Raw genomic sequence first — 12,336 nt, 5'->3', positions numbered from 1 at the left:
CTTTTCTTTGTGTAACCAGCCGCTATATCGGCTCCATTCACCAGGTCCATCAATGTTTGATTAATTCTGTGTATATGTAATTCTGTGTGATTAGTTATGTATTTAGTAAATAAATAATTAAACCAAATTTTGCTGATTCAACTTGTTAGCCAGGGTTCGTGAAGATAACCAAGAATTTATAACTTTCAGATGAGACTAAATAAAGTCAGGATTAAATATTGACTGCTGCTGACGTAAAAGGTTACTTGGTCTTTAAGAGTTTATTCGGAAGATAACAGCTCTATAAATACATTATTTCGTGGTGCCCTGACTTTCTAGTTAATTATTTGCCTGATTAGCTTAATCAGGTGATATTAATTACAGAGAAATTATTTTATAGAATCGCGTGTCATATCACTTAATCCGGCATAGCCAAAGACACGACACCACCATGTTGTTATGACTCTGTGTGAGGAGGAAGAAGGTCCTGGTGGTAGTTACTATATAACCTAGGACTCATCCTGTCTAACCCTAATGAACACCACCATGTTGTTCTGTCTCTGTGTGAGGAGGAAGGATATCCTGATGGAAGTTACTATATGCAGGAAAGGGGGCTACCTAGTCAATTGTACCACTGAACATGTTGATCCGAAGCATGCCTTCCACATGTAACCCATCCCCTTTGAATTGGAGAGGTGCGGGGGGCTGCCTTATTCGACGTCCTTGTCATCGGTACCCTGGGAGCAGTTGTTGGGGGGATTAACTGCCTTACTCAAGGGCAGAATGTCATATTTTTCCACCTTGCCAGCTCAGGATTTGAACCAGCGATCTTTCAGTTACTGCCCCAATGCACTTAACCGCTAGGCTACCTGCTGCCGAATAGGGTTGCAGAATTCTGGTAATTTTACCCAAATTCCCAGGTTTTCCAGAAATCCTACTTGGAGGATTCCCGGGTGTCCTACTTATTCCCTCCTAATTTGGGGAAATGTGCAACATTAACATATAACCTAGAAGTCATACTGTCTAACACTAACCAGGTCAAACAGCAGCAAGGGAAATGTGCAACATTAACATATAACCTAGAAGTCATCTTGTCTAAGCCTAACAGGGTCAAACAGCAGCAGGGGAAATGTGCAACATTTACATATAACCTTGAAGTCATCCTGTCTAACCGTAACCAGGTCAAACAACAGCAGGGGAAATGTGCAACATTATCATATAACCTAGAAGTCATACTGTCTAACCCTAACCAGGTCAAACAGCAGCAGGGGAAATGTGCAACATTAACATATATCCTAGAAGTGTCACACCCTGATCTGTTCCACCTGTCTTTGTGCTTGTCTCCACCCCCCTCCAGGTGTCGCCCATCTTCCCCATTATCCCCAGTGTATTCATACCTGTGTTCTCTGTTTGTCTGTTGCCAGTTCATTTTGTTCGTCAAACTTACCAGCGTTTTCCCCTTGCTCCTGTCTTGTTCTAGTTCCTGTTTTCTAGTTTTCCTGGTTTTTCGACCTTTCTGCCTGCCCTGACCTTGAGCCTGCCGTTCTGTACCTTGTCACACCACACTGGATTATTGACCTCTGCCTGCCCTGACCCCGAGACTGCCTGCTGTTCTGTACCTTAGGGACTCTGATCTGGATTACTGACCCCTGCCTGCCCTTGACCTGTCGTTTTTCCTGCCCCCTGTTATAGTAATAAACTTGTGTTACTTCTACACTGCCTTCTTCTGGGTCTTCTCCTAAAACTGCTTACAGGGTAAAGGCGTCAGCAGGCTTCAGTTCGGCTGAACTCGGCTAGCCGAACTGAACCAAAAAATTGGCAACAGTACTGTTTGTCCATTTTGAGATGCCGTAATCAGTATACATTTCCTCAAAATAGTCAGAATTATTCTAAGATACTGGAACTCAAGAAATCTGTCATTCATTTTGCCATTTTTTCATAGACCTTAGTCGTGCAATTTTACATCTAACTAAGATTTTTGGTGCTGTATTTCTCAATGAAAACTCTTGCATGAAGTGAGTCATCGCTCGTTGAATGACAACAAAGACTTTATTGAAAAATCCCTACTGTTGACCAATCACCGACAAAGGGGTGTAGACTTCGGCTCGAAACATCGGCTTGCATCCAGAAAAAATATTTGTGCATGAACAGCCAAAACAACCCTCACCAAAGTCCAAAACAAACAACAACGTCACAAAATGTCATCATAATATATGCACAAACTCTTCCGAACTGTTTGGGCTGGGAAGCATGCGGACACCTTATGAAAACCAAGTAATTTTATAGTTTGGGTGAACTACCCTTTGAAAGTGAAATCTCTGTATCAGAGTATCCATACAGACAATGTTAGTGAGTGTGTGTGTCCTCTTAATCAGTGACAGTGATGTTATTGTGTTGGCATCCATCAACCAGTGATATCTGTGTATCAGTGTTATACATGTGCATAGCTTGTTCTTGGTCACAGCCTCCTGCTCTCCAGCTGGAAGTCCGCTTTCTGCTTCTGTTTCTCCATCATTGTCTCCAGCTCTGTGGATTTACGGACATCCTAATAGAAATGGAGAGAGAGAGAGAGAGAGTCCGAGAAAGAATGGAAGAAATACAGTCGGTTAAGGAGCAAGTAGAGTTACTTTGCTAACGTTAAGGAGCTAGTAGTTACTTTGCTAACGTTAAGGAGCTAGTAGTTACTTTGCCAACGTTAGGGAGCTAGTAGTTACTTTGCCAACATTAGGGAGCTAGTAGAGTTACTTTGCTAGTAGAGTTACTTTGCTAATGTTAAGGAGCTAGTAGTTACTTTGCTAACGTTAGGGAGCTAGTAGTTACTTTGCTAACATTAGGGAGGTAGTAGTTACTTTGCCAACGTTAGGGAGGTAGTAGTTACTTTGCTAACATTCGGGAGGTAGTAGTTACTTTGCCAACGTTAGGGAGGTAGTAGTTACTTTGCTAACGTTGGGGAGCTAGTAGTTACTCAAACCCTGGTCCAGTGACTGTCAAGCTAACACCCTAACCATTACACCAAGAGGTCTGAACCTCTTTTTTAAAATATTTTTTATTTCACCTTTATTTAACCAGGTAAGCTAGTTGAGAACAAGTTCTCATTTACAACTGCGACCTGGCCAAGATAAAGCAAAGCAGTGAGACAGAAACAACAACACAGAGTTACACATGGAATAAACAAGCTTACAGACAATAACACAATAGAAAAAAAGAAAGTCTATATACAGTGTGTGCAAATGTCATGAGGAGGTAAGGCAATAAATAGGCCATAGTAGCAAAGTAATTACAATTTAGCAGACTAACACTGGAGTGATAGATGAGCAGATGATGATGATCAGATGATGGTGTGTAAGTACTGATACTGGTGTGCAAAAGAGCAGCAAAGTAAATAAAAACAATATGAGGACGAGGTAGATTGGGTGGGCTATTTACAGATGGACCATGTACAGTTGCAGCGATCGGTTAGCTGCTCAGATAGCTGATGTTTAAAGTTAGTAAGGAAAATGTAAGTCTCCAGCTTCAGCGATTTTTGCAATTCGTTCTAGTCACTGGCAGCAGAGAACTGGAAGGAAAGGCGGCCAAAGGAGGTGTTGGCTTTGGGGATGACCAGTGATATATACCTGCTGGAGCGTGTGCTACGGGTGGGTGTTGTTATTGTGACCAGTGAGCTGAGATAAGGCGGAGCTTTACCTAGCATAGACTTATAGATGACCTGGAGCCAGTGGGTCTGGCGACGAATATGTAGCGAGGGCCAGCCGACTAGAGCATACAGGTCGCAGTGGTGGGTGGTATAAGGCGCTTTGGTAACAAAACGGATGGCACTGTGATAGACTGAATCTAATTTGATGAGTAGAGTATTGGAAGCTATTTTGTAGATGACATCACCAAAGTCGAGGATCGGTAGGATAGTCAGTTTTACTAGGGTAAGTTTGGCGGCGTGAGTGAAGGAGGCTTTGTTGCGAAATAGAAAGCCGATTCTAGATTTGATTTTGGATTGGAGATGTTTGATATGAGTCTGGAAGGAGAGTTTACAGTCTAGCCAGACAGCTAGGTATTTGTAGTTGTCCACGTATTCTAGGTCAGAACCGTCCAGAGTAGTCATGCTAGTCGGGCGGGCGGGTGCGGGCAGTGAACGGTTGAAAAGCATGCATTTGGTTTTGCTAGCGTTTAAGAGCAGTTGGAGGCCACAGAAGGAGTGTTGTATGGCATTGAAGCTCGTTTGGAGGTTAGTTAACACAGTGTCCAAAGAAGGGCCAGATGTATGCAGAATGGTGTTGTCTGCGTAGAGGTGGATCAGGAAATCACCCACAGCAAGAGTGACATCGTTGATATATACAGAGAAAAGAGTCGGCCCGAGAATTGAACCCTGTGGCTCCCCCATAGAGACTGCCAGAGGTCCGGACAACAGGCCCTCCGATTTTACACACTGAACTCTGTCTGCGAAGTAGTTGGTGAACCAGGCGAGGCAGTCATTTGAAAAACCAAGGCTATTGAGTCTGCCGAAAAGAATACGGTGATTGACAGAGTCTAAAGCCTTGGCCAGGTCGATGAAGACAGCTGCACAGTACTGTCATTTATCGATGGCGGTTATGATATAATTTAGTACCTTGAGCGTGGCTGAGGTGCACCCGTGACCAGCTCGGAATCTGGATTGCACAGCGGAGAAGGTACCGTAGGATTTGAAATGGTCAGTGATCTGTTTATAAACTTGACTTTCAAAGACTTTAGAAAGGCAGGGCAGGATGGATATAGGTCTGTAACAGTTCGGGTCTAGAGTGTCCCCCCCTTTGAAGGTGGGGATGACCGCGGCAGCTTTCCAATCTTTAGGGATCTCGGACGAAACAAAAGAGAGGTTGAACAGACTGGTAATAGGGGTTGCAACAATGGTGGCGGATAATTTTAGAAATAGAGGGTCCAGATTGTCTAGCCCAGCTGATTTGTACAGGTCCAGGTTTTGCAGCTCTTTTAGAACATCTAGAACATCTGGATTTGGGTGAAGGAGAAGCTGGGGAGGCTCGGGCAAGTAACTGCGAGGGGTGCGGAGCTGTTGGCCGGGGTTGGGGTAGACAGGAGGAAAGCATGGCCAGCCGTAGAGAAATGCTTATTGACATTTTTGATTGTCATGGATTTATCGGTGGTGACCGTGTTGCCTAGCCTCAGTACGGTGGGCAGCTGGGAGGAGGTGCTCTTGTTCTCCATGGACTTTACAGTGTCCCAAAACTTTTTGGAGTTAGAGCTACAGGATGCACATTTCTGTTTGAAAAAGCTAGCCTTTGCTTTCCTGACTGACTGTGTGTATTGGTTCCTGACTTCCCTGAAAGGTTGCATATCACGGGGACTATTCAATGCAATTGCAGTCCGCCACAGGATGTTTTTATGCTTGTCAAGGGCAGTCAGGTCTGGAGTGAACCAAGGGCTATATCTGTTCTTAGTTGTACATTTTTTGAAAGGGGCATGCTTATTTAAGATGGTGAGGAAATTACTTTTAAAGAACGACCAGGCATCCTCGACTGACGGGATGAGGTCAATATCCTTCCAGGATACCTGGGCCAGGTCGATTAGAAAGGCCTGCTTGCAGAAGTGTTTTAGGGAGCGTTTGACAGTGATGAGGGGTGGTCGTTTGACCGCGGACCCATAGCGGATGCAGGGAATGAGGCAGTGATCGCTGAGATCCTGATTGAAAACAGCAGAGGTGTATTTGGAGGGCAAGTTGGTCAGGATAATGTCTATGAGGATGCCCATGTTTACAGATTTAGGGTTGTACCTGGTGGTTCCCTTGATAATTTGTGTGAGGTTGAGGGCATCTAGCTTAGTTTGTAGAACTGCTGGGGTATTAAGCATATCCCAGTCTAGGTCACCTAACAGAACAAACTCTGAAGATAGATGGGGGGCAATCAATTCACATATGGTGTCCAGGGCACAGCTGTGAGCTGAGGGGAGTCTATAACAGGTGACAACAGTGAGAGACTTAATTTTTTTAATTAGAAGCTCGAACTGTTTGGACATAGACCTGGTAAGTATGACAGAACGTTGCAAGCTATCTCTGCAGTAGATTGCAACTCCTGCCCCTGTGGCAGTTCTATCTTGAAAATGTTGTAGTTGGGTATGGAAATCTCCAAATTTTTGGTGGCCTTCCTAAGCCAGGATTCAGACACGGCAAGGACATCAGGGTTGGCGGATTGTGCTAAAGCAGTGAGTGAAACAAACTCAGGGAGGAGGCTTCTGATGTTAACATGCATGAAACCAAGGCTTTTTTGATTACAGAAGTCAACAAATGAGAGTGCCTGGGGACACGCAGGGCCTGGGTTAGCCTCCATATCACCCGAGGAACAGAGGAGGTGTGTAGGATGAGGGTACGGCTAAAGGCTAGCAAAACTGGTCGTCTAGTGCATTGGGGACAGAGAATAAAAGGAGCCGATTTCTGGGTGTGGTAGAATTGATTCAGGGCATAATGTGCAGACAGGGGTATGGTGGGGTGTGGGTACAGTGGAGGTAAGCTTAGGCACTGAGTGATGATAAGAGAGGTTGCATCTCTGGTCACGCTGGTTATACTGGGTGAGGTCACCGCATGTGTGGGAAGTGGGACAAAGGAGGTATCTAAGGCATGTACAGTGGGACTAGGGGCTCTGCAGTAAACTAAAACAATGATAATTATCCTAAACAACAGTATACAAGGCATATTTACATTTCAGCGAGACATAAAGCGAGGCATAAAGCAATCACAGGTGTTGATTGGGAGAGCTAGCTAAGTCAACAACGGGTAAGGCAATAACAGCTAATCAGCAAAGACAACAACAACAGGTAAAATGGTGATGATTGGGCAGAGATGGTCGGTTAACTACACACAGGGCCTGAGTTCGGGGCTAGGGCCGACAGATAAACAAAGGTAAACAAAGTGGAGTACCGTGATAAATGAACAGTCCAGCAGGCATCAGCTATGTAGTCAAGTGATCATAGGGTCCAGTGTACAGCATTAGATGGAACAGGGAAGCAGCGGGGTAGTCGTTGCTACGCTAGCACGCGGGAGACACGGCGTTTAAAGTTAGCAGTCCGGGGTAAGTAGAAGCGTCTGCTCCATCTTCCAGCAAAGGCCGGTTGAAGGCACAGCTAATGGAATTACGTCTGAGGACCAGTCGTGGTGGTACGGCGGGGCGCCGTTTCGATGAAAGGACCGGGCCAGATGGCGAAAGAGGTATTGTAGTTGTGGTAATTTCGTTTGCTAGCCAGGAGATGCGCCTGGCTCAGGGCTAGCTTCGGGGCTGGGTCACTCAGTGGCAGCTAGCTAGCTGTGATGATCAATGGTCCAGGGTTTACGGCAGGAATCTGGCATTGTAGTGGAGAAAAACAGTACGAGGCTGGTAGGTATTGTCATGACGTTGGCCTGTGGGTAAGGTTTATGACCCCCCCATAAATACCTTTCTCCCTTCCCCTCTCTTTCTGACCCTACTGAAGGACTTGAATAGCCTGTGTTAAATGTAGAGAGTCTGGGAACGTCAAACAAATGGGGAAAAGGAACCATATTTTGGTAATAAAATCAGTTGGAAATATGCTTGGGAACGTAATGAGTATGGATGTCAGTTCGGTTGTCATCTGAGACATTATGCCTGATGACAGGACGACATAAACTGTACCTGAGAAAGTATACACTCTCTAGTTATCAGAGTCACATGGAATTGTTATGCAATTGAAATGTTTGATATTGAAATTGTTTGTTAGGATCATTAAATGTAATTTTAGCTTCCAAATGAGAGAATTGGGTTTTCATAAGGAAAGTGCCCTGCTTGATCAGTGGCCCACCCCTGTGAAGAGACAGGGGTTATAAACGATGAAACACATCCTTCCCCCTCTCCACTATACAGTGGGGCAAAAAAGTATTTAGTCAGCCACCAATTGTGCAAGTTCTCCCACTTAAAAAGATGAGAGAGGCCTGTAATTTTCATCATAGATACACTTCAACTATGACAGACAAAATGAGAAAAAAAAATTCCAGAAAAATCACATTGTAGGATTTTTTTATGAATTTATTTGCAAAATATGGTGGAAAATAAGTATTTGGTGAATAACAAAAGTTTATCTCAATACTTTGTTACATACCCTTTGTTGGCAATGACACAGGTCAAACATTTTCTGTAAGTCTTCACAAGGTTTTCACACACTGTTGCTGGTATTTTGTCCCATTCCTCCATGCAGATCTCCTCTAGAGCAGTGATGTTTTGGGGCTGTCGCTGGGCAACACTGACTTTCAACTCCCTCCAAAGATTTTCTATGGGGTTGAGATCTGGAGACTGGCTAGGCCACTCCAGGACCTTGAAATGCTTCTTACGAAGCCACTCTTTCGTTGCCCGGGCGGTGTGTTTGGGATCATTGTCATGCTGAAAGACCCAGCCACGTTTCATCTTCAATGCCCTTGCTGATGGAAGGAGGTTTTCACTCAAAATCTCACGAGACATGGCCCCATTCATTCTTTCCTTTACACGGATCAGTCGTCCTGGTCCCTTTGCAGAAAAACAGCCCCAAAGCATGATGTTTCCACCCCCATGCTTCACAGTAGGTATGGTGTTCTTTGGATGGAACTCAGCATTCTTTGTCTTCCAAACACGACGAGTTGAGTTTTTACCAAAAAGTTATATTTTGGTTTCATCTGACCATATGACATTCTCCCAAATGCTCTCTAGCAAACTTCAGACGGGCCTGGACATGTACTGGCTTAAGCAGGGGGACACGTCTGGCACTGCAGGATTTGAGCCCCTGGCGGCGTAGTGTGTTACTGATGGTAGGCTTTGTTACTTTGGTCCCAGCTTTCTGCAGGTCATTCACTAGGTCCCCCTGTGTGCTTCTGGGATTTTTGCTCACCGTTCTTGTGATCATTTTGACCCCACGGGGTGAGATCTTGCGTGGAGCCCCAGATCGAGGGAGATTATCAGTGGTCTTGTATGTCTTCCATTTCCTGATAATTGCTCCCACAGTTGATTTCTTCAAACCAAGCTGCTTACCTATTGCAGATTCAGTCTTCCCAGCCTGGTGCAGGTCTACAATTTTGTTTCTGGTGTCCTTTGACAGCTCTTTGGTCTTGGCCATAGTGGAGTTTGGAGTGTGACTGTTTGAGGTTGTGGACAGGTGTCTTTTATACTGATAACAAGTTCAAACAGGTGCCATTAATACAGGTAACGAGTGGAGGACAGAGGAGCCTCTTAAAGAAGAAGTTACAGGTCTGTGAGAGCCAGAAATCTTGCTTGTTTGTAGGTGACCAAATACTTATTTTCCACCATAATTTGCAAATAAATTCCATAAAAATCCTACAATGTGATTTTCTGTAATTTTTTTTCAAATTTTGTCTGTCATAGTTGACGTGTACCTATGATGAAAATTACAGGCCTCTCTCATCTTTTTAAGTGGGGAGAACTTGCACAATTGGTGGCTGACTAAATACTTTTTTGCCCCACTGTATAAGCCTTTGACGAAAAGATAACCACATGTTCCAGTACGTGAGGTCTGCAGCCTCTACGTTAGAAGGACACACGTCAAGTACAGAACTAAGCCAACCTCGGCGTGAGCTTTGGTGGCGAATGGTATGAACTTTGAGCTTATTCACTACAGAAGTGATACATCCTAGCCGTTGAGTTAGCAGCGGCCGCTGTAGACGGGGGCTAGGAAAGGAGGGACGACGGATCCAGTCTAACAGACGGACGAAGATACCACCACGTATCCAATTTACCACCAGAGACATTCTTCCGAGGACAGGAAGATCTGTTGGCCAACCCGGCCAGCATCTATGACCAATCTACCGAAGCGCAGCTCAGAGTAAATATTTATTGCATTTTCCTTTTCCAAATGGGCGGTAATTTAGAATGCATAAGATAATGTATTTACGATAGCATAGCTGCTGTTTCTTTGTTCCTAAATCTTTCCGCTCTTTCATTCAAGCCCAACCCCCTTTCCTTTGTGTAACCAGCCATCATGTATGACATCATTTGTATTCGGTGTATTTGTAATTCTGTGTGATTAGTTTAGGTATTTAGTAAATTAAAAAATTAAACCCAATTTTACTGTGCCTTCTCCACTTGTTAGCAAGAGTATACTCTGCTTCCTAAGAATTTAACATTGTTCAATGATCCGAAAAGGGTCTGAACAGACATATTTGGCGCACCCTGTGTGGACTCTAAAACTAGGCCGCACGTTTGCGTAATTTCGACATATGACGCCCCGTGCGAGGAATCTAAAATAGGATGACGCTTTCATTTTGATTCAGCCTATATAAAATTGATAAGCAGATTACATAATATACCAAGTTTATTATATACATTATGGGAATTGTAGACCGGAATTATTGGTGCGTGTGTGCTCTGGAGAATCGCCTCCGTGTTGTGCTCTGACGTAGTCAGTGGGGAGCTTAAACTATACAGTTCTGTATGAGGGCTGATAAAGCTATCTGAGAAATAGCGCGTTTGGCCAAACGCTGGGCTATTTCTGCCTCGCGCGTTTCAGACGCGTGTTTGCTAGGTCATTATTAATTTCTCGAGCGGGGACAAAGAGCCAGCCGATTGAAATTTAGGAGAGATTAGCTTGACCAGCGATAAGTATCTCTCTGTCTCTCTCGCGTTTCGATGCGAGTAGACCACGGTGCATTTCGTTGTTTGCCGCGAGTTCCGGTTAAAACATCGTCAAATATCGCCGAAAAGGGTTTGAACATAATACGTTATAAGTAAAACCTTTCCCTTGCCAAGGGAATCCTATGTTGTGCATTTTTCAGGCATAAAGTAGCATTAGCTTGCTCGATGCTAAGCTAACAAAAGGGAAAACAGCCATTTTGTTTTGTGCCACATTGTAAATCCTCCGCCTCGCTGAACGGAAGTCCCGCCCTGGGTACTTCCGCTTGATTTCAGCGTGTGCCAGCAGGGACCTCTGAAGAGTCACCAGTACTTTCCTTCAAGAAGAATTAGTCAGGTGACACTCAAGTCGTTACTCATGATATCCAGACGGATATCGATGTCTTATCCAATTGAACTAATAAATGAAATTGCCAGATTTACATTCTCAAGTGGATCTTTTAAATAATATCCTAATTGATGAGTTTTCTAAATGAGACATAGTAATCTTTTTTCCACATTAACCTAGATGAATAAACCTCTCAGGTTAATTAATAAAGTTTAAATCCCAAATAGCCTATACAGGTTTGATTTATCATTAAAATTGATCAATCAGTAAAATGTGGTTTTTGCAAAACCCATTCAGTAATCCAGTACTGACAGAAGTCCCGCCCCCGCGGGAATCGCATGTGGCTTCGGCCCAAGGAAGAAGTGTACCATAGTGGGGAGTGTTCCCAACATTTGAACTACTGTTTACACTTATGATATCCAATCAATGGAGATTGTATGGATTATCATCTCATTCAATTGAATAAGTTAAATTGTTGAACATACCTTAATGTTCTTGCAATCAAATGAGACACTTTTAAACTTCCCATATTAACCTGGATGAAGCAACCTCTCAGGTTAATTCAAGTTTAATACCCAGATAGCCTACCCAGGTAGGATTAATCATTGGCATTGATTAATTAATTAAATTTGCTTTTGCAAATTCATTCACGTTAAACTTCCACATTACTGGTACACTACTGATGGTTCGTCAACATCTATGAATAGATTAAACTTGTCTTTGCAGCTTCCAATGAATTCCAAACCCAAACATTGAAAAAAAAATAGGAAAATTTTTCCTCAAAATTTTTCTAATAATGTGCAAGCTACCAAAGGAGGTGGTCACCACTCCTCCGCTAATTAGTGAACCTCCACCCATAAAAGGATTGATCTCTGACCTCAGCAGGGATACCAACCCTAATTATGACATTAGCGAAAACACAGCCGAAATTGCGAACGCTCTCCAAAATCAACCATCAAACACAGGCTTTGTGACGGTTCTCTCCACTTTAGCACTTATGTATTGCCATCAAAGGTTGGCATCGATCCAATACCACAGTGCACAGCTGAAGCACGTGCAAGACATGGCTAACATGAGGGCACAGGTGGAGAGAACTGAGCAACTATTGACAAAAGCAGGAAATGAAAACATTCTGCTAGTCGAGGAACTGCGTTTGAAATCGGAACAATTAAAAGTAATTGCAAATACTTATGACGATGAACGAGCACAAACTCTCCAACAAAATCATCGTCTGCAGGAACAACTCGATTTAGCCAAAACTAAATGCGATGTAGTCCACGCCAAACTAGATAAATCTGTCGAGGTATCTACAAACAGGAACGTGCAATTTGAAAACATGCAGGCAGTTTTGTTGAACGTTACTCAAGGTAACAATGTTCTACTCCAAATTCTGCAGACCAAAGACGATCAGTTGATGAACACAATGAC

At 43.7% G+C, this 12,336-nt stretch overlaps 1 protein-coding gene across 1 annotated transcript in view; it reads right to left on the bottom strand.

Annotated features, from left to right (window-relative positions):
* Positions 1–1,990: 1,990 nt before the first annotated feature.
* LOC123739237 (epidermal growth factor receptor kinase substrate 8-like protein 1) overlaps positions 1,991–12,336 on the bottom strand; it is a 28,924-nt gene continuing 18,578 nt past the window's right edge. The window contains exon 8 of the mRNA XM_045713698.1: positions 1,991–2,524. Within this exon, the coding sequence (XP_045569654.1) occupies positions 2,438–2,524 (87 nt within the window). The 3' untranslated portion in view covers positions 1,991–2,437. The remainder of the gene's footprint in view (positions 2,525–12,336) is intronic.

Source organism: Salmo salar, unplaced genomic scaffold (assembly GCF_905237065.1).
Source record: "Salmo salar unplaced genomic scaffold, Ssal_v3.1, whole genome shotgun sequence".
Taxonomy (NCBI): Eukaryota; Metazoa; Chordata; class Actinopteri; order Salmoniformes; family Salmonidae; genus Salmo; species Salmo salar.
Note: the sequence above shows the minus strand (reverse complement) of the source record. Positions and strands in the feature narration are given on the sequence as shown.